The sequence below is a fragment of the Podarcis vaucheri genome (genome assembly GCF_965113315.1).
Source record: "Podarcis vaucheri genome assembly, chromosome: 5".
In the NCBI taxonomy this organism is placed as follows: Eukaryota; Metazoa; Chordata; class Lepidosauria; order Squamata; family Lacertidae; genus Podarcis; species Podarcis vaucheri.
Genome location: NC_138763.1, coordinates 85,842,134 through 85,865,704, shown reverse-complemented (window position 1 = coordinate 85,865,704; position 23,571 = coordinate 85,842,134). Strand labels below are relative to the sequence as shown.

Here is a 23,571-nt window from a genome sequence, read left to right as displayed (position 1 = left end):
TGGTTTCATGAACAGGATTAAAATGCAACCCTGGGAAGTCCCACAATCAGTAACCTTTTAAACGGCTTTAAATAGCCTTTTAAAATTAAAAATCAATAATATTTTATCTTGTTCACTTCCTAAGCCCATTTCTAATAATAATTATATATTAAAAGGAGGGTAACTTGATGGATCTCTGCAGATGGCCAGTGTGCATTATTACTACACAAAGGGGCCAAGCCCAATTTTAGCAAGTCAAACAGGATCAAAAACAGTGAGATGCATTTATTCTACAATGGGATTTGCCTGTTGTTCTTCCACTAAATCATCCAGCAGCACAATTCCATGAAACCCTGGCAAAGCACTTTGCTACTTATGGATAGAAACAGGTTTCCAAACTGTGGTTTGGGTTAGTTGGCTAAAAAGCTAGCACAGGTATAATGCTAACCTCTGAAGTTAAATGGAAAATGCCTACACAAGAGAAGAAGAGGAAGGAGTTCACAATCCCACAAGGATCAGAGAGAGAGAAAGAATGGATGTCTATAATTTTGTATACTGAAGACGTAGGGGGAGAAATTAACTTGTATTAGAGAAACCAGAGAATGATATGGGAATATCAATATTTCTAATAGAAGCTGGAGAAACATTATCGATTCTTGAAATAACCATTAACAAACTGTCTGCTGCTGTGAGCTTTTGGATTTAGTTTATGGTTTGCTATTAAGTTGGCTGTTATGTTTTATGTCTACATACTTTTTTTAAAAAAATGAGAGGGAGGGCATAGCACGCTTGACCACCTAACGATGACCAGATAGTGTTATATCATCACCATCATCATCAGGCCGATATATTCTTGCCTGTGACAATTGCTCCTCCAGCTCTACCTTCCTGAGCTGAACAAAGGTCCCCTTCTTTAAATAATAATAATAATAATAATAATAATAATAATAATAATAATAATAATAATAATTCTGCCCATTCTCCCCCACTGCCTCTTCAGCCTAGAAATCCCCTGTAGCTTATTTTGTAACCTCTTGCTCACTTTCCACCTTTCTCCCAAATCTTCACCAAGAATTGCTATTGAACATATGAAGTTGATTCATATGAACAATCAGGCCATTGATCCACCTTGCCTAGCCCTACTACCTAAGGACATTTAAAACCAAATATGCCAAGGGCTTAACCCCTGAATTACAGCCCCATTCCGAAAGTATAGGGCTGCAATCCTGTGCTCGCTTACAGTATTTACAACCATCTACACCTCAGTACTCTCCCACACACCCCACTTCTGCCTTCATCCCCCAAAACTATGCAAATGTATATTGTAATTATCCTCTAGACCAGTGTTTCCCAAACTTGGGTCTCCGGCTGCTGTTGACTACAACTCCCACCATCCCTAACTAGCAGAACCAGTGATCAGGGATGATGGGAATTGTAGTCCTCCAAAAAAAAAAAAGCTGGAGATCCAGGTTTGGGAAGCCCTGCTCTAGACCAACCTTTCTCAACCTTGAGTGTCCAAATGTTGTTGGGCTACAATTCCCATCATCCCTGACCACTGGTTCTGCTAGCTAGGGATGATGGGAGTTGTAGTCCAACAACACCTGGGGACCCAAGGTTGAGAAAGGCTGCTCTAGACAATGACCTGCCTGTGCTGCTGTGAGATGTTCTGTGTACCCTGAAAGTGTATCACTTTCTGATGGCAAATTCGGTGGAGGATACCAGCAGAACTGAAGCCCAAATGGGGCCACAACAAAACAGGAGGGAGATAACTGCATGGCTTGGGGGGACCCCAAAGTTTGTATATATATGTTTAAAAAAAATTAAGGAAGCAAAAAAAAATCTCAAAAATAGTTTGACAAAGACTGAATTTATTCAGTAGACAAGAAATTGTGAGAATTTAGTAGGAAGGAAACATGGGAAGTTGGTAGTGGGCAGTACACTGCACTGCTTGGAGGTCTTTATAACTTGCAGCAGGGGTAGGGAATCTCTGACCTGTGGGCCAAAGTGGCCCAATTTGGCTTGAGGGGCCACTTTCCCCAAACGACGCTCACTCGCCAAACACATGATATTGTGAGGCGGGTGCAGTGAGTTTTGTTTGTGTTTGTGTGTGAGAGGGGAGGAGGGAGTTGTTGGGTAAAATTAGCCATACCAATTTGTACATGTAAATTGCTTTTCATACATGGAAATTCCTTTTCCATTTAAGTTGGGCATTCGCTGCTTTGGAAGGTAAAACCTTTTGTCCCTCCCTCACTCCGTGCAGCTGAAGAGCAGAAATGTTCAGCATAAAGGAGTGAGCTGCCTCTGCATGCATCAGGTCAGAAGGGAAAGGTGCACAGAGGAGAAAGGATCCCAAGGGCTAAATCCAAAGTCCACTTGGAGACTGGAAGAATGGAGAGAAGGTTGGGGTAGGTACATAAAGGATGACCTAGAAAAGCATCACTACTTGAGATATTCAATTCCTAATCCAGGTCTGATTACATTAGATTCAACATCCTCTTTCTAGCGTTGCATACTAGCTAATTCTCTGCTCTACATTGCTCTCATCTTGCTCTTATCTTGCTTGCATTTCAATGCCGAGCAGAAGAAGCAAACGTCCCTAGGGCTCCTAATTCAGTAAGTGTAACAATTATGTTACAATTTATGCATATGCATATGCTGTAACAGCTACTTCAACAAATAAACCATAGAAAATTCCTGAGAGGGAGGAATGGTGAGCTGGTTTGAGTTATACGGAAAGGTTCGTTAGAATAAAAATTGAATGCTAAAGTTGCAACTGCATGAAAAACCCACCGCATAAACCATGAGAGCCAGCGTAGTGTGGAGGTTCTGGTGTCGGACCAAGAGTGGAAAGCCCTGGGTACAAATTCTACATTTAGACATGAAACAAACAGGGTGGTTGCTATCTCTCATCCTTAACCACCTCACCCCACACAGCTTATTGGCCCAGCTCCACACTCTCTTCAAGCGTTCTTGCCTTGTTTTCTTGAACTGTGGTAATGCTACTTGCTTGCCTGGATAGACAATGTGTTTGTGGATGTTTGTGCATGTGCACATGCAGAAACCTCTGACTTTCGCCTGGCTGGAGTGTAGCCTACTGTGTGATGGTAAGAGTCTATTTATTCATTCATGCATGCATGCATACATACCCCGCCCATTGGCCTGGGCTTCCCCAACCACTCTGGGCGGCTCCCAAGGGAATATTAAAAACACGATAAAACATCAAACATTAAAAACTTCCCTAAACAGGGCTGCCTTCTGATGTCTTCTAAAATTCAGGTAGTTGTTTATTTCCTTGACATCTGATGGGAGGGTGCCACTACCAAGAAGGCCCTCTGCCTGGTTCCCTGTAACTTTACTGCTCACAGGGAGGGAACCACCAGAAGGCCCTCAGAGCTGGACCTCAGTATCCGGGCTGGACAATGGGGGTGTAGATGATCCTTGCTCTGCCCACTTTTTGTCTCTGGCTCCGCCCACCATCAGCATATGGCCCCTGGAAGGTTGTGGAGGAGGGAAAGAGGCCCTCAGAACTGGGAAATAATCCTTACCTCTCCCTTAAACGGAAGCAACACCAAGTTCCTTCCGTCAGACTGTTAAAAAAACCTCGTTTGCTTTTATAGATGCTGCCTTGACACGTTAAACAAAATCAGCCTGCCATCTGTCGCACAAGGACATTTAAGGAAAACTAGCGGATTTAGTGTTTATTTTGGCTCCCAACACATCACCTGTTCTCTCTCACCCATCCCCTCCCCTAGAATCACAAGGCAGCAAGGTCCAGGCAAAAGATACATTTTACGAATGATTCTTTGTGATTAATAGCCGTTGACTCAGGTCCAGTCTCCAATGGACAGGCCTCCTGCTGTTGTCCTTTCTTGGTTATAGCAAGAGAGCCTAGCTGATGCTCTGAGAGATTTTCCTTTTAAGAACAGAATACTGCATTCACAAATGGTAGCTGGGGAGAACATGTGTTGCTTAAAAGGGCTAAGAATAGCCCTGCCAACAAGACCTGCCGTTGAAAACTGAAATCCTTCTGAAATCTAAAAGCCAGGTTATTTGGTTCTTTAGTGGCCTGTGCACTTCAAAGCTGAAACTTTTTAAAGAAACTTAACCCCTTAGGATGCAGGCGGCATGCAACACGCAGAGGGGAATGACAAATGAAAACATTAAACCTGAAGAAGAAAAATATCACATTGGTATGGGTGATGGATTTGCAGGGTTTTAGGGAATTTGCAGAAACATACTGTAGTCTAACTGCTATGCATTTTTTAAGAATGGAATTGATACAGTGTATCAATCCATACATTTAAAGCGCACCGAAAGCGTATCATTTCTCCCACAGAATCCTCAGAATTGCAGTTTGTTAATGGTGCTGGGAACTGTAGATCTCTGAGGGGTAAACTCTAGTTCCCATGATTTGGGGGTGGGGGTCGGAATATGCATTCACAGCTAGATGTGAATTAAATGTTCAACCCTAAAGTCTAGCTTGTGGGAGTCTGTGTTGAATTAAGAAAAAGCTTGTACGGCATATAGAATGTTGGCCTAGGTTGGCATCATTTCTTGGAAAGCAGCCCTCTGTCACTGGCTGGGAGCACGATCGGTACCCTCTGCGAATTGAAACCTGGATATAATTGGCTGGCGGTTGATGGCAAGCCCTGTGATTCTGGACAGAATCCCACTGCCCTACAGCACTGCAGATGGTGAAACCTCTGGCTGCATTGTGATTTTGTCATTGCTAAACTTTGAGGGGCCCTTTTTCTTCCTGTCTGAATCTCTGGGAAGATGAAGTAAAGCTGTGTGGAGAGACGCATCAGGAGGATTTAAGGATGTATGTAGCAGACCAAACTAATGGGAGCAAGTACAGCGACTCTGGGGAGTCGAGGGAAATAGACTTAAATTGATTTTATCCCCTTACCACGGGGAGCACTGAAACAGCAGATCTGGGAATCTTCAACAGACAATTTTCAGCATCCTCATCAAACCGCAGTTCCCGGGATCTTTTTGAGATTTATTTGTGGGCAGTGGCAAATAAATTCAGTAAATAGTACCAGCAGTAATAGAAGTATTCGTACCAGCTGAGCTTTTAGGGTGGGAACTCATCAGACCAGAGCTATGTACAATATGCAGAGGCTGAATGCTCCTTAGGCAAGGGTCAGCAAACTTTTTCAGCGGGGGGCCGGTCCACTGTCCCTCAGTCCTTGTGAGGGCCAGACTATATTTTTTTTTTGGGGGGGGGAATAATGAACGAATTCCTATGCCCCACAAATAACCCAGAGATTTTAAATTTTAAATAAAAGGACACATTCTACTCATGTAAAAACACGCTGATTCCCGGTCTGTCTGCGGGCCAGATTTAAAAGGCGATTGAGCCAGATCTGGCCCCTGGGCCTTAGTTTGCCTACCCATGTCCTTAGGTGAACCATCAATAGACATATCCCTGCTTACATCACCCTGTACAGTGGTACCTCGGGTTACATATGCTTCAGGTTACATACGCTTCAGGTTACAGACTCCGCTAACCCAGAAATAGTGCTTCAGGTTAAGAACTTTGCTTCAGGATGAGAACAGAAATCGTGCTCTGGCGGCGCAGTGGCAGCAGGAGGCCCCATTAGCTAAAGTGGTGCTTCAGGTTAAGAACAGTTTCAGGTTAAATACAGACCTCCGGAACAAATTAAGTACTTAACCCGAGGTACCATTGTATCTGTGATGGCTCTACCATCTCTTATACTGTCTGCTACTCTGTATGGCAGTCTTTGGAGAGGACTCTCCCATCTCTCCATCATCCTTTTAACTGGACAGCCACACAGAGATTGTCTTAAGTATTAAGTCGTATACAAGCAAATTAAAGAAATAAATAAAGACCACCGATTGATCTGCACACACAGCGCATGTGCTCTGCTATTGCAACATGAACTAGAAGAACCAAGTCTCATGGGCAACCCTCAATAAACCCTCCTTAATTTCAGCTTAACTATTTCAGGGAATGTGGAGCTAATTTTGCAGATACCATCCCAAGTTAAAAGTGCATTGTCCCACCAACCCTATCTGCACCCGAACTAAAATTACCGTAGTTTTTGCTCTATAAGACTCACTTTTTCCCTCCTAAAAAGTATGGGGAAATGTGTGTGTGTCTTATGGAGTTAATGCAGGCTGTGCAGCTATCCCAGAAGCCAGAACAGCAAGAGGGATCGCTGCTTTTGCTGTGCAGCGATCCCTCTTGTTGTTCCGGCTTCTGAGATTCAGAATTATTTTTTTTCTTATTTTCCTCCTCCAACAACTAGGTGCGTCTTATGGTCTGGTGTGTCTTATAGAGCGAAAAATACGGTAATTTGCATCCTGACATGGTAGAGATTCACATCTCTCGCAGCATGCCTCAGCGTTGTACCACAAGTAGGTGAGTATGGTTGATTTCGCTTGGCCATTAAAGTACAGAAGAGCAGAAAAACCTGAGCCAGGGGGGAAAGGAACCATGAAGAAAAGCTGTTAGGCAAAATACACACACACACAGAGCACCATATTGGCCTGGTTTAACTACTTGAGGCTACAATCCTACTGACAATGTGTCGCCCGGTCTTCTCCTATTTCACCTATCTTGAAGCAGCTTGCACTGACTTGAAGGACCAATTCAAGCTGCTGGACCTGATTTTTAAAACCCTAAACAGCGGAGGAGACTACAAAGAGTGTGGCACACTCTGACTCTGATGCTCTAGTCTAGAACTCTCTCCCAAGAAAGGGTCTTTCAGTTTTCTTCCTGCTGTCTCTCTAGTAGTTTAAGGCTGTTGTTTTTTATTGTACTTTCAATTTTGGATATCGCCTGTCTTAATTTCTGTTTGATGTGCTGGTTCTGCCCCTATTTAATAGGACTGTTTTGCTGGTTTGAATTCACTGTTTTGATGTTGTTTATATATTTTGTAAATGACTCTTTTTAAAAATGAAATGTGGCATAATAAATAAAAAGAAAAACATCACCGTTTCTGGTCTGTCTATAATAACTGGTGCTAATGTTCAACTATACACACACACACACAAACAAACAAACAAGCACACACACACCCCAGACTGATATATAAGACAGGGAACTGAGCAGTTCTACAATCTCCTACCCAATCAGTCCCACGAGGCACCCAAACCCTGTATTGCTCTGATGCTGTTAAGATTTCCTGCAAAGCTTTGCATTGGTGCACCTGATCCCTGCAAACCACGAGGGGACTGCACCAATCCTCTTGCTACTCCAAACAAGCTGGTAGGATCAACATGAGCAGTAGAGCTTGGCGCTTCTTGTGCCAAATTCCTGTTTGCGCTGCTCAGAGCTAAAGCTGTAGTGGCAGGGCTCTTTGAAAAAAGTTTTGAATTCTGCACTTCAGATCCAGTATGCATACTGCACTAGGATTTGGGGGACTGGGGTTCAAATCCATTGGCCATGGAGCTCACTGGATGACTTCAGACTAGTCAACATCTTTCAGCCAAACCTACTTTGCAGAGTTGTTGTGAGGATAAGATAGAGAGAGGATAAGTTGTGTATGCCACCTTGAGCTCCCTGGAGGAAAGGTGGGATATAAATGTCATAAGAATAATCTTATGCTTCAAAAGGCCAGTTTCTGTAACCTGCATAAGTTATGCAAGTTAAGTACGTGTACATCTTATATTCCACCATTAATTTTGGTTCTGCTAATCATGGGGAACAGGTAGGCACCACACAGGGCATTGAAATCCTGCCTTCAACCACTGAAAACCTTGTTCCGCAACCCCTGGAGCTTCTGAGATTTTAGCAGATCTTGCCTACACATTTTCAGGCCTAACTTCGCAGCCGTAAGCACACAAAAAATGTAAGAAAGTTGCATTCCATTACAGTGGTACCTTGGGTTAAGAACTCAATTCATTCTGGAGGTCCGTTCTTAACCTGAAACTGTTCTTAACCTGAGGTACCACTTTAGCTAATGGGGCGTCCCTGCCGCCACCACCCCGCCGCCACTGCACGATTTCTGTTCTCATCCTAAAGCAAAGTTCTTAACCTGAGGTACTATTTCTGGGTTAGCGGAGTCTGTAACCTGAAACGTCTGTAACCTGAAACGTCTGTAACCTGAGGCACCACTGTAATTTACGGCTATATATTTACTGCTATATATATTTACCTGAACTGAGCAACAATGTTTTTCTTTCCTTACTTTTTCCTCCCAGATTTACATGGCTTCCCCCTGCCCCTAAGAAACCTATTTAGTGTTGTGATATTTTGCTCCAGGAATCAAAAACTCCAGTGGCTACATGAGGCTCATGTTCTGTGATCCTTCAGCAAATAGGATAGTTTGCATCATCTTTCTGCATCATAATTTGACTAGTAGTATGGAGAATAAAATGGATTTGTTTCGTTCAACATGCTTCACGGGTGTAACTCAGGTATTCTTTTTTTCCCTCTGCGTGCTATTAAATGGCTAAGCAATTGGAGAGGCAACATTCCCTGCGAGGCAGGAGAAAAGATAAATGAACAGGGAGGCAGCTGGTTGTAAACTGTCACAGATAGGAGTGAGAGGCGTAAACACGGTTGCTTCATCTCTTGCAGGCTGGCTGGTACCTGACTCATTGAAAGATCAGAGAACATTACAATTACATTTACGTATTTGTATCCATTATTTTATTACATAGCAGAGAGCATTTGGCACTTGGCTTGAGTGGGAAAGCCAGCCTTGGTAAGTGGGTGAAATATTTTGCAAGCCCAAATGCCGTCATATCTCAGGAAAAGCCTCCACTGGGCACATCCTAGGCCTGCCCACCCGCCACTCTGGCTGAATCACCCACAGCACTTAGACAGCCTCTTTCCCTCTCAGTCTTTCTTCTTTATTTGGTGGGATGGTTCTCTCGCAAATGTTCATCACTTGATGACTGCAATATCAGGTGATGATGGCCTGCATAAAGAGCACTCCAGTGTTGTACACATACGTATGAATTAGTCATAGGTTTTTGCCTTCAACGTGCCCAGTCTCATACCCAGCTGCCCATAGATACATATCCCTGTTCCACCAGTCTTTTCTTCCCTCTTTATCCCCTTCTATCCTGTGACTTTCTCACTTTTCTCAACCTTTTCATGCAACCAAGGCAGCACCTGGGGTCAGATCAAAACATCTGCCTTTTCTCATTCACCTCCTGCAGACAGCCACCACCTGCAGCATTTTCAGCCACAGGAAGACGAATATATTGATCTCTTTCCCTACTTTTACCTACAAGACTGGGAACAGAAACCACTGTCCGAGACTGAGATGTGTTCTCTAGTGCTGCTTGTCATTTTAGCTGGAAAGGCTTGCTGAGGAAAAAAAAAATCTACTCCATTTAACTTCAAAGACAATTGCACACATATAAGAGCAATGCTCTGTGAAACCGCAAAAGCCAGAGAGAGACTTTCCAGTAGTTGGGAGGGGGGACAAGGTTATAACGTTCTGCATAAGTCATACCTCCTTCCTGTGACTAACATCAGCAGAGTAAGACATGCTAGATTTTTGGATTTGCAATAATCTGCACAAAGTTCAGATTTCATCTTTTCTTGGTGACTAGCCGGAGTTCACTTAGAGCAAATATGTATTTTGTGACCACACAGTACATACTAATCTTCTTAAAAAATACAATTTTTAAAGTATTTCTAATACATTTATAAGATCCAGCCAGCTAAAGTTTACATCTGGCAAGCTTAGTGAGGTAAATGAATATGTGAAGGCTTGGTTGATTGATGGATACAACACCAAATATCAGATGAGGCAGCTGAAAACATTCACTCCCTATCACAACACCTCAGACAAAATATCAGCTCATTATATAAAGCACAATACATTTCCTTCCAATGAAAGCAGTTCTCAATATGAATCATCAACAGATGAAACATGGAGCAATGTTCATGTATGAATTAGCCCAGGTAACCATTCTGAAATGTGCATCTGTCAAACAATAACAACAATCCCCAAGTATTGTGGGCTCCAGACATTCGATGTATTATGAAAGTATGCATATTTGTGCTCCTGATGGCATACTGGTGCATTCAAGCTATACGAAGCTACAATTTACAGTCAGAACATTGGAACATGTAGTCCACTCTTGTGTACTCCAACGTTCAGCAACAATTACTCAAAGTCTAAGGCAGAGGTCATTGTAGTGTTTGAGTCACGTCCATGTTTTACATATATTCCAGTTCACAAAGGGCTAGAACAGTTCCAGCCCAGGTCTTGCAGAGGGGCTCTAGAGACCAGTTCCTGAGGTGGCAAAGGACTGAGATTTCTAGTGCTCTCTTTGTTATGCTTGATGTTTGCTTGAGGTTTGGTGTTTTGTTTCGTTTTGGGAAGCATTTTAGCGACCATCCTTTGTACTGCTCCTACAACTTACAGTCCTTTCACTGAAGATGCCAAGAGCTGAACCAGTGACCTCCTGCTTGCAAAAAATGTATTCTGCCACTGAGCCATGGACCCCCTAAGAAACCCATTTTTAAAATGTTTAAAATACCCTGGCGCTTTCTTGAAAGCTTTAACCAAAATAAGTAGGCTAGTTCATTTGAGAACCAACATAGAAGGTTATTCATTTCATGTTTTGGTTATTCCAGCCTAAGACCACCTGTAATTTGAATCAAAGGCGGGTCAAGACGACTCCCCAAAACATCTGTTTTCACAGAAACAGCTGCCACGTGGTTCAGAGTTGGGTTTGGGCAAATGTGCATGATGCCCACTGGCACTTGGAGAGATTCTATATTAAGCCTCATGCATTTAAGGGAACTGCTGGCCTCCAGAGTCAAAGCCAGTGAGAAAATAGAAATATACTAGACTGCCTTCCTCAATTTTCATGTCTCTCTCCCTCTCTCTCCACATGAAAGTGTGATATAAGAGAAAATATGCAGACACCCAAATGCCTTTCAAGGGACGGGAGAGGGGAAGTTGCAAGGAAAGGCCAGCTCAGTCAGTGGAGATCAGTCAATAGAGCAGCTCAGTCGGTAGATCTCAGGGTCGTGTGTTCGAGCCTCACATGGAGCAAAAGATACCTGTATTGCAGGGAGTTGGACTAGATGACCTGAGGTTCCCTTCCAACTCTTCAATTCTATGAGCTTGTTCTGGGCCTGAATAAAATTAACCCTTCATTGACTGAACTTATTTTCATAAAAGCCCACCATCCTTCCATATCCAACTGAAGTCCCCAATATCTGAAATACTGTTTCCTTCCTACAGACTCTCTCGGGTGTTGAGATCTGCAGAGGTGGCTCTCTTGATAGTTCTGCCCCCCCTATATATATATGCACCAATGACAACATATCCTATCTAAAGGGCTGTCATATGGAGGATGGAACAAGCTTGTTTTGTCCTGCTCCAGAGACCAGGACCCAAACCAATGGTTTCAAGTTACAAGAACTGAGATTCTGACTAAACATCAGGACAAACTTTCTGACAGTATTATCTGTTCGATCAGTCTCATAAGAGGTAGATGCTTCTTCGCTGGAGGTTTTTAAGCAGAGGTTGGATAGCCATCTGTCATGTATGATCTAGTGGATATTCCTGAAATGGAGGACTAGAAGACCCTCAGGCCTTCCAACTCTACGATTATCTCTCTTGGTTAAATAAACTTTGTCTTTACCCTTCTTCAGTGTTAGTTTTCCTTTCTTCCTTAACTTCAGCAGCAACAAAATATGACCAGGGGATGGAAAAATCTGGAGCTAGGTCAACATTAGTGCACTGTGAGTCCATTGGAAACAATGAATTTGCCTCAGGTAAAAGAAGGGGGAAACAGGAGGAGAAAATGGATGCCCAGCCAGTGATCAGTCACCCTAGGGCACCTGAGCATGCGTTTTGACACCTGGTACTTGAAATCTAATTCAAGTTCTATCGATACATTTAAGCTGCAATTCTATACCGAGCCTTCCATGAGACTTACTTTTGAGATCGGTTTGCACTCTGAAAGACTGTAAATGTATCCAATTTAGGTTTTTGCTGCTTCACATTGACTGACAAGGGATCTCCCCAAAGTGCCCCAAATTGTCTAGCTGCAAGCTTGCTGGCCACCTTCCAACATTCATAGTGGAGAGAATCTCCGTTCTACTTTGGATAGCAATACAGGTGGTCTTCTACAATTCACAAGGCTGGCGTAGCATAAAATCTGATAGGTCAATAAAGAACCCAGTCCTTGATACATTTCTTTTTTAAAAAAAAAAGTAATGTGTTAAATACATAAATAAAATAAATGATTTAATAAACTGTCTATTATTAGTAGTAGTACAAAATTTATATATTACCCTTTATCAAAAGATCCCAGGGTGATTTACAACATTAAAAACATTTTACAGAGCATAAAAAAATTATACAAAGCATAGTAATAGGCAGAGTAATAATAAAATAATCATAATAACTGCCCCCATTACCTTTAACAGGCCCTATGTTATTTAATAGGGACGCAGGTGGCGCTGTGGGTTAAACCACAGAGCCTAGGACTTGCCGATCAGAAGGTCGGCGGTTCAAATCCCCGTGACAGGGTGAGCTCCCATTGCTCGGTCCCTGCTCCTGCCAACCTAGCAGTTCCAAAGCACATCAAAGTGCAAGTCAATAAATAGGTACCGCTCCAGCGGGAAGGTAAACGCCGTTTCCGTGTGCTGCTCTGGTTCACTAGAAGCGGCTTAGTCATGCTGGCCATGTGACCTGGAAGCTGTACGCCAGCTCCCTCGGCCAATAAAGTGAGATGAGCGCCGCAACCCCAGAGTCGGCCATGACTGGACCTAATGGTCAGGGGTCCCTTTACCTTTATGTTATATAGTGGTCAAAGGCCTGAGTAAAGAGAAATGTTCTTGCCTGGTGACCAAAGATATGTAAGGATGGCGCCTGGTGAGCCTCCTGGGGAAGAGCATTCCATGGTCAGGAAGCCCCCACAGAAAAGGCCCGTTCTCATGTTGCCACATCACACGAAATTCAAGAGGGGCACTGGCATGCACAATCCTCACCTGCTTTGCTGTTTGATTCAGCTGTAGTACCATTTAGTGCCCCATTCGCCCTAATGGACCAGCCTCTAGATATTGTTGGACTCAAACTCTCATCAGGCCCAACCACAATGGCAAATTGCCGGTGATGATGGGAGTTGTAGTCCAATAACATCAAGAGGGCCACAGATAAGTACTCTTCTAACATGCATCCAGCAAGGGGAACACCACAAGATTACCACACAGCCAAAGTTTTTCCTCCCTGCAAAAAACAAATAAAATGTAGCTGGATTCTAGTTCCAATCAGCTGCATCCCCAGTCAATGCTCACAATGATGGGAGTTGTAGTTTAGCCACATTTGGAGGGCCACATGTCCCCCAACCCCAATATCATGCTGTCCAACATTTCTCCTGTGAAAATAAGGATGTCCTATTCAAATAATTATAATTATTATAATAATAATTATTATTATACCCTGCCCATCTGACTGGGTTGTCCCAGTCATTCTGGGCGGCTTGCAACATATATAAAACCATAATAAAACATTAACTATGAAAACAAATCCCTCTATACGGATGGCAGGTTGGATAACTCCATACCCTCCATCATTTCTCCAATTAAAATAGGGACAACGTCCTAAGGAAAAGCAGGATATTCCAAGTTGAAAACATAAACCCAGACATCTTCTGTAACGCAGGAACTGTCCCTGGAAAACAGGGACACCTGGAGGGTCTGCGATATAAGTAAATAAACAATCCTCAAGCCAAGGTATTGGGCTTTACTACATAAGGGCAAACTGTGTCCATGCCATTTCAATGGTTAACTGCTATCAAGTGACTTAAGGTAAGGGTGGGGCTTTAGCACCTTATTGTGCCCACAGCCTGGTTGAAGCAAGGCAACGTTGGATCAACTCCAGATGCCGCCAACATTATCCAGAAGACTGGAAAGACTCCAGGACATTGCAGGTCTGAGCCACAAGCAGAATCAGGTGCACCTCAGGTCACCCTGACCTGGGTTCTGAAGGTGTAGTGCAAACAGACCTGCTGGAAACATCACAAGAAATTCAGACGATTATGGAATCAACCAGTAACCACAGACATTTCCTTCCAATGCCGAAACGTCCAACTCCACAGTGCAGAATGAACATAAATAGTACAAATGGGCAGTGTTTTATGGGACCTTCAACAACATGCCTGGAATGTGAGAGGGGCTTTCCCCCTTTCCCTCCCACCTTGAGGCCCTTCCTCTGCTGTGCTATATTAGTGGGATCAGATTTAGGGCTGACAACTAGTTGTGAACCTGAGCATTTGATTACTACACAGTAAGGGGAAGTTGTGGCATGACGGTAAAGGTAAAGGGTAAAGGGAGCGACTCTGGGGTTGCGGCGCTCATCTCGCTTTACTGGCCGAGGGAGCCGGCGTACAGCTTCCGGGTCATGTGGCCAGCATAACTAAGCCGCTTCTGGCATGACAGTAGAGGCAAGTTAATCTACTGTTTTCTTATCTCTTCAATCCACCGCCATCAGTTTTCTGTAAATCCTGCCAGTGCATAAGTCCTTTGGGGTAAAATTTATTTTTCTTTTAATTTACAGGTGTGTGTACTTCTGCATACCAATGATACCCAGGTAGAAACCATTTGCTTACTTTTGGGTAGTCCTGTTTTGCTTCCAAACAGATAATAATAATAAATAATAATAATAATAATAATAATAATAATAGTAGTAGTAGTAGTAGTAATTTATTTATACCCCGCCCACCTGGCTGGGTTTCCCCAGCCACTATGGGCAGCTTTCAATAGAATATTAAAATACAATAATCTATTAAACATTAAAAGCTTCCCAAAACAGGGCTGCCTTCAGCCTGGGTGATCATGTGATCACCCAAGCTCACAATTAGAATGATTATGGGCCATCTGATATGCTATTCCTTGCATTTATACACTTTATATCGCAATGTCATGAGCAACAACCCATGAATAAGAATTCATCTAATTCCCCAATATTTTTTCCCCATTTTTAGATACAAACCAGGACCAAGTTAAGGGAAGAACATCAAACACAATACATATCTCTCCCTATATCATACAAGCAACCAGTACATCTTAAAATTGCAGTTATACTGTACTTTTAAAAACTGACATTAATAATTCAATTCATATCTTTAATAGAGAAATCACTAGTTATATATATATTACTCTGCTCTGCTGACTAACCCTAACCCTAACCCTAACCCAGCTACAAGTAGGGATTCAAACAATTGAATACTTCTCTATACAAGGGGTAGGGGGACCCTGCACATAGAATGGCTGTGTAGATTCTTCCCCCCCTCCCCAACATACTAATGGTGGTTTTATAAATGTTCAAGAAAAAATGGGTTTCTTTTTTGCTTTTGTAGGAAGGAACGCTCAGTTATGTGAGCTCCCACCTGCAGTTTGAAGTGGTACTTCCAGACAAAGGTTTATCACCTCTCAATGAGTTATACCACACCAATGGTTTATCTTCTGTTTATCCTTAAACTTAATGCAGCCACAAGGAAGGAGAGGCTGCTAATTTGAACAGGGAAGTGGCTTAGGGATTTTCAACTCTGTTTCCCCATCCTATTGTGCCAGTCTAAACCACATACCCCCAAGCTGCTATTTGAGAAGAAATGACAATGCAGACAACTGCATTCCACCCACCAGCAAAATGTAATAAATGGGTGAGGAGGGAAGGGATTGGGACAACAGTGCAGGGAGGGAAGTGTTAAAATGCCTCCAGGTTGCATGTGAAGTCCAATTAGCAGTTCCTTTCCCTCACTATAGCTGTATTTAGTAAAAGCAAACAGGGGAAGATTAATCAACTACTAATCTCCAGATGCAGCATGCAGCATGCAGGGAACCAGGCCCTTATGTTCAAAATGATGCCTCCTTTAATAATAATATAAAAACCCAACACTGTATACAATACCAGCATGCTTTGCCAGGGAAATGGCCAGAACTTCTCTCTTTCTTTTTTCTCTCTAGTATGTTCATTTGTGTGATTTGCAAGGAGGAGAATTTTATGTGGGAGAGATTCAAGCATTTGACATCTTCCCACAGACACACTCGCAATCTGAAATGGTGCAGCTCAGCAATGGATAATGTGGGTCTTCTTTGGCTGATCTGCTTCTCCCTCCTGTATGGAAGCAGTGCCTTAAATCCCAGTCAGCTTTCCTCCACCTTCTGCCCTCCAGATGTTTTAGATGGCAGTTTCTATCATCCCTGACCATTAGGCACATACTGCCTGGGGATTATGAGAGCTGTTTTTATCACGTTTTTTTATGCTGTGAACCCCCCGAGATCTAAAGATGAAGGGTGACACTAACTAACTAACTAACTAACTAATGACAACAACTGCAACTACTACAACACCACGGAATTATTAGCACCTCTCCAGGAATTGTTGGGGGAATTCTGTGGAGGGAGCCATGATAGTTACATTAATATAAAGCTTATAAAGAGGTTTGTATTGTAGAATATGCTCCCTGCCCCAACATATACCCTTAAAAATACAACTCTGTTTAGAAAATCCAGGTGTCTTTGAAAATCTCCCACTTGCTTTCCTCTGCCCTCTGCCAGACAGACACTCACAGATCTGAATTTGTTTGCTCCCAGGCATAAAATCATTTCTCCACACGGCAGAAACCAACCCTCACATAACTAAGATGTGTGGGATTGAAAGCAAGGGGTGTCACCCAGGAGTGAGCAATCTTATTCATTTTTATTTTTTGTTTCACCTACTTTGTATTTCCTTTCGCACATTGGAGGGCCAACCGTTCCTAAATATAGTGAAAGTTTTTGCTTTGTTCCATCCCCTGTTGGAAATAAACCTTACCCCTTCTCCCTTTCTTCCCTTTCCATTATACCATGGCATCAGAAACCTTAAGGTGCAAAGTATGCACAGCTAAACAAGTTATTTGGGCAGTAACAAGGCAGAAAATCAAATAAGCGGGGATTTGTGTAGCCCCTTTAATGGCCCAAAAAATACAACAACAATAAATGAAATAATATAATTTCCTGATTTTTAATGACACCCCAAAACACTGCCAGAGGAGCATGCCTCAATTTGCCTAATGTTAAAGGGCCCTGGTTGGGGCTTTGTAACGTATTGAGAAGATGGAGCATTCAGAAAATTAGAGAAAAGAGCTCTCACAAGAGAGGAAACTGAAGGCATGAAAGCATACTAGGCATTCTGCAACCAATACTGGTCTGAAGCTCATATGGCTGAACAGGGGCGAAGGAGAGTTAGAAGAAAAAGAAAACAAATCAAGTTTTGGTGAAATGAAGACAGCCCAACAGCCATGTATTTTGTAAATGTGTACAATTACTCAACCAAGGGACACATTTTAATGATATGAAATGTATATTTAAAACAACAGACCAGAAGAACACATAGGCCTTTCAATGTCAGTAATATTAGCTAGAGAAAGGCAGTAAGGAAACCTACACAATATACAACCTGGCCAGGAAACATCAACAATATATGGCATGTTCGACTGGTCAACATGTGCTTTCAGTTTTGAATGAGAAGGTTTCTTTTCAAAGACAGTTTATGAAGTGTCAGCTATTAGCTTGCTCAGGGGCTTAGGGAGGGCAGCATGCCAGGAGGAGTGCCATCTTTGCAGTTTCTCTTGGATTTTAAGCACAGCACAGTACAGCACAATTCAGCCACCCTGTGCTACTGATGGTGAATGAGATAAAGTGGAGATGTGTGACTCTCCAGATTTATCAACGACTCTTTGAGAGATGCTGCAGGGTTAACTGCCTGGTCAAGTGGGGCATATAACTTAGAGCCCACTCTGGCTGTAGAAATTGCTAATACTGCTGGACATTCAAAGGGTGGAAACTTGATCCTACAACTGAGTCCACAAGGATGACCTGGCAGGATGACCTGGCAACCCACAGAAGAACTATAGGTACTTTGTCCAGTTCTGTAACTTTGGGATCAGGTGCTCAAAGGAAATATAGGTAGTGCTGGTAATCATCTCCAAACAATTTCTGGGTATTTGTTGACTTCTGGACTTCCTTAAATATGTTTCTTGCAACAAACAAAGGAAAGCACTTGAATATATTTATTAATATATATAAACATAGAGAGAGGGATGCGGGTGGCGCTGTGAGTTAAACCACAGAGCCTAGGGCTTGCCGATCAAAAGGTCGGCAGTTCGAATCCCCATGACAGGGTGAGGTCCCGTTGCTCGGTCCCTGCTCCTGCCAACCTAGCAGTTTGAAAGCACATCAAAGTGCAAGTAGATAAATAGGTACCGCTGCGGTGGGAAGCTAAACGGCATTTCCGTGTGCTGCTCTGGTTCGCCAGAAGCGGCTTAGTCATGCTGGCCACATGACCCGGAAGCTGTACGCTGGCTCCCTCGGCCAATAAAGTGAGATGAACGCTGCAATCCCATTACCTTTACCTTTAAACATAGAGAGAGAGAGAGTGGAAACTCCTTCAGACCTATCTAGCTATTTGGCTTTCCTTTCTGAGGAGCCAGTTCTCTTCAAAAATATACATTTGTCATCATATAAATAGAGACGAGTGTTACAGCCCCAACAAATCTTCCTTTCCAAAAACTCACATTTCCATTTCCCCTCCACAAAAAGAATCTCTTCAGCAGGAAAAGGCTATTGCTGTTATTTACTTAGCAAGTCAAAATGAATTTTAAAGCTTAAAATTACCCCATAGCTTATGATAGCATCCTTTCCGGAGTAAAACCAGTTTGAAATGATAGCAATTCGTCTGCTGGAAGATCACAGGTGCTTTTAGGAAACTCTGAGCATTCTACGACCTAACTACACCCTCCCCCCCCAAAAAAAACCAATTCAGAAATTAGTAAGTAATTGCACAAGATGCAATGCATAAAGCATACTATTTTGATGGGATTTAGATGCACCTAACTTTCTCAAGGTTGCATTCATAATTCTCAGCATAGCAGTGTTATTTCTGTCATCACACAGACACACATACATCCCTACTTCATCACCACTTTCAAATTAAAAATAAAAATGAATCCACGTTTGCCCAGCCAGGTTATGCCATATCTTGAGGGATGGAGGGGAAGCCGATAGCTGAATGTCAAATCATGACAGCAACCTAGCAACCATATATATTTAAAAGGTTTGGGTGCTTTTTGTGTAGCTGGGTGCCAGGAATAGCTGAAGCAGATCTATTCTTCCATTCGTAATCCGAAAAATGTGAAAAGGGGAAGGGAGAAACTCCAGCTGCTGGCCTATTTTGGAGGGTCCAAATAGCCTGTCAGATGCCACATTAGCAAATATAGAGCATTAACACTGTTTTAGCTAAAAAGCATTCTTACAAGGACTGGGATGGGTGGGTGGGGATCCTCATTACACTCTGTTTCCTAACCTTCAAAATGGGATGGCATTTGAAGCATATTTTACCTTCTGGGTAGCTATACATAAAACTGGAAGGGGAAATCCTAACAAGGCAGCTGTAAGCCACATTACACATCGTTTGGAGTAATCCCACTGAGCAGGAAATGGCTGTTGGCTTCACTGTTTGCCTTGACAAGAATCTCAAATCCACAGTGGGGAAATATATTTATTAGGACCTACCCAAGCATCACAAAATAACAATCAAGGTTTTGAGTTCTCCAGAACTCTTCATCAGGCTATGTATTAAGCAAAGGGGAAGTGGGAGGGGGGTGAGAACGAAAAAGTTGGCATGATGTTAAAGTCCTTAGCAAGAGTCGAGTCATCCCTTTACAGGAAGTTGGCAGTGAAGAGGCAACACTTTGCTTCCCTGAGACGTCCCTTTTGAGCTTTTTCTTGATGGATGTTTTGTCAAAGCTGACATGCTCCAGGTTTTAGTGGGCCTCTAAAGGTTGAGGAGGAAGGGAGATGGCAGGGTTGGCGCTGCTCACATTCACTGGGCTGATTCACACATATCTGCTCATCACTTGATGAGAAAGGAGACGTTTCACATCTCAAATGCAACTGAGTCCATTCACATGCCGAGCTGCACATCTGGCAATGGCATGCATGTGCTAATGGACCCAGGGAGGGACAACCAAGAGAGTGTCACCAATGCAGAAGGATAACGATTAGCCAAGTCAACAGGTTCACACAAATATATATGAAAAATAAGCTTCCTTGAGACAACTTTGTTATCATTTCACCTTTCAGCAGTGGTTGCCCCCATCGCCCTCAGGTGTACAGGGAACAGAAGCAGCACGAACCAAGAAATCTTGCTTATACCATGTTCCATCATTTGCCAGATTTGATGGAGAACCTTTGGCCCTCCACATGTTGCTGAACTACAACTCCAATCACCCCCAGCCATTGGCAATGCTTGCAGAGGCTGATGGGAGCTGTAGTTAAGCAACATCCAGAGGGCCAAAGGTTCTGCATCACTGGTATAACACATGAAACATTGGTGAGAGGTGTGGATTTTCCACAGGTGTTGGTTTTCCAGTCTTATTTTTTTACTTCTAGTCTCACAGCAGCAGAGACCTACAGCCAGTGAGCAGGAGATGGAGTCGGGCAGCAAAACGCAGCGGCTGGCTGACTTGCTCAGTGTAGCTCATGGCTCAGTATGGCTTGTTTTGCGTAAGTGGTATGGGACTTCTTTTGCTCAAGTGGAGGGCAGAGGGCTCTAGAGGCGGTGTCTGTACATCATGGGACTAGGGCTACAATCCTGAACAAAATGAGGCTGCTTAAATCCTACCAAAGTCAATGGGATAGGAGTAACCCAACTATGCACAGGATAGCCACTGACTGACCCAGTCCAGAGAAATTTACATAGCAATCCTTTGCAAGTCTACAGAAAGCTAATTCTCACTGTGTTCCATGCGCTTGCTCCCTAATAAGTGTGGTTTAGGACTGCAGTCCTAGTTGTGCTTCCGTCCCACTGAAATCAACAGCACAAGTTAGTTGTGTGCTGCCATTTCAGTGGGTCTCAGGAGTGAGAAGCTTGCTCTGGATCAGGGACAATATTTCCAAGACCAATCCTAGGTCGGCTGTAGCCCAAGTATGGGAGCATAACACACAAATGCAGAAGTAAATTCCATTGAAATCAATGGGGGGCTTGCACCCAAAGTAACTGGAGAGACCACAAAATATTCGGCCCACTGAAATCAATCAGCACAATCCTGTGGGAAGCATTCCTGCACAAGCACCAGCAAAAGAAACCCCAGTGGTGTGCTCCTCTGTAGCTTTCTGCTTCTTTCAATGGAGCTTGCATGGAAGTAACTCCTCACAGGATTCTGCCCAAAATGTGTTTTCGGACAGCCGAAATCCCAAATGTCTTGAGTTAATGGAATGCAATGGGCAAGGATCCCATGGATTTCAGAGAGGGTGAGATACTCAAAATCCTGGCTCCATCGACATTTGTGTGTAGATTCAGACCTGTTTCCTCCCACCACCTATTGCACAACAATACTTCTGGCAAGCTATAATGTTTCTGCCTCTACAGTGCTTATGGGATTCTCCCTCCATGGCAGATGACAATTCCACATGGATTCTGCTTACAAAGAAGGCGGGAAAGAGCCATACAGAGTGGCTCAGTTTGAATTCTGACCTTACAGGGAGCAAGATTTTGATTAAATGGGAAGAAACAGGGGTGAACGAGAAGGGGGGGCAGTGTGTGATTGTTTCAGGAATATTCACCCATTTAAATGTCTTCTTTGTGTTCTGTTTACATCTATTTTCACAGTCTGCCATCACTTGTGGCAAGTATTGCAAATGGCAAATCCCGAATTCCCCCTTTCCTCACCAAAACGCATTCACTGTCATTAGATCTAACATGAATGGGCAGTAAAACTCTTGAATTGGATTATACATATTCTGAGTTACCATTTGTAACTTTGGGGGCCACCGAATCCATGTTGTTAGCTAGTTTATCCATTGATTTGTTACCACCTATGGCTAAACCAAACAAAATGTGATTTGGACATAGCAAAATCGACAGTACTTGCCATTAGAAAGTCAAACCCATCGGAGTGCAAGAGAGACCTGGCAGCAATAATAGAGCAAATTGGGTAACAAGTTTATTACTGCCAAGGAATGTTTCCTTCTCGGCCTGTGAGGTGGGGAGGAGTAGCTGAAGCCATCATTCAACAAGGAAAAGAGGAACCACCACCACTGTTCTGAAGACTCCCTGTCCACTTCAGACAAAATAAGTCTCAAGCTTTGAACCTCAGCTCACCCATGACCACTACTGAACTGCTGGCCGACACAATTTTATACAGAATCTGAGGCTATTGCCTTTTGGGGATTTCTTTAACTTTTCATGCAACAACAACAACAAAGGCCCACTGCTCTCCTAGTACCAAAGAAGCAAGAGGCAACCTGGGGCAGCAAACACACAACAACTCTTGCTGAACGGATGATGGTTAGAAGGCAGGAGGTTGAATTACTGTCATTGTGTTAGAATAACAATAAACCTTTGATGTTACTATGACTTCTATTAACGCTAAAACTCAATATATGGAAAACAGTATCAGAAGAGGAAGAAAGGGAAAACGGAAGGGGGAAATGAAGAGAATAGTAAACAAAGGGGCATGGGGAAAACATGGAGAAGGGACACAGTAAATCAGAAAGGACTAAAAGAAGTGAAGGAAAGAAAATGAATCTTCCCATCCCTTGCAGTTTACTTGGGACTAAGGCTGCAGTTTCCAAGGACTGAGCTGCATGTGACATTCAAAAGCACTTGCTCTCCTAAGCAGATGCCCTCAAGAATGAAGCCTCTGAACTCACTGGGACCCATTTCCCTGTCAACACGCAAAGGCTCCAGCTGCACGGTTGCAATCTTAACATACAGTTTATTTGTAAGTTTCCCTGAAATGAGTTGCAAATAACACCAGGGATAGAAGGGCCGCTTCACACATTCTGCAGGTGTAAACCCTCACCTTCCCCCCACTCCACGGCCATTCGCAGCTCCCTGGAGAAGACAACTGCAAGACACACGAATGTGCGCGCTTTGCACGACCTCAGCTTCCAGCCCCGCACTAGGCAACGTGTGAAGCGGCCCTCAAGCGGGAGAACCCGGGAAGAGAAACGTTACCTTCTCCTTGCCCCCACAGTGGCAGCAGACGGTCCACAGGTACTTGAGGGTCCTCCAGAGCAGGATAATAAAGAGTCCCCCGAAAAAGGTGACCATGGACGAGGCCAGAAAGGCCCACCACATGCGCTGCCCGCTGTCGCAGGGGACCTCCATGGTCATGGGGATGATGACCGCGTTGATCGCCTTGGCGGGCGCCGAGGAGGAGTCCGCGTTCAGGTTGCTGCTGGCGCTGATGGGGCTGTTCATCTTAATGCCGCCGCTGCCGCCGCCGCCGCCTCCTCCCGAGTAGTAGCTACTGGAGCCGCTGGAGCCGCCGCCGCCACCGCCTCCTCCTCCGCCGCCGCTGCCATTTGCCATGGCTAACAGCGGGCAGGGCGCGCCGCCGGGGCCCCGGGGAGCTCCCGCTGCTGCTGCTGCCGCCGCCAGCGCCCTCGGCCAAGCCCATCCCCAGCCATAGCGCTGCTCTTCGGCGGGGAGGCGCGCAAGCCGAGCCTCAGCGCACGTCCAGGCAGGCGGCCGCCGCTCGGCACCTCTCGCTCTGGCGCCCTCGCCGCCGCCTTCCAAGATTCCGGCGCGAGGGAACCGAGCGGGAAATAAAGGCGCCGCCGCCGCCTCCTCCCGGTGGCCAAATCAGCGG

At 43.9% G+C, this 23,571-nt stretch overlaps 1 protein-coding gene across 15 annotated transcripts in view; it reads right to left on the bottom strand.

Annotated features, from left to right (window-relative positions):
- The window catches only part of KCNMA1 (potassium calcium-activated channel subfamily M alpha 1), a 562,063-nt gene extending 538,757 nt beyond the window's left edge, over window positions 1-23,306 (bottom strand). For all 15 annotated transcript variants that reach the window (XM_082225122.1, XM_082225124.1, XM_082225123.1 and 12 more), the window contains exon 1: window positions 22,935-23,306. In XM_082225122.1, coding sequence (XP_082081248.1) covers window positions 22,935-23,291 — 357 coding nt within the window. In that variant the 5' untranslated portion in view covers window positions 23,292-23,306. The remainder of the gene's footprint in view (window positions 1-22,934) is intronic.
- Between the last annotated feature and the right edge of the window lie 265 nt (window positions 23,307-23,571).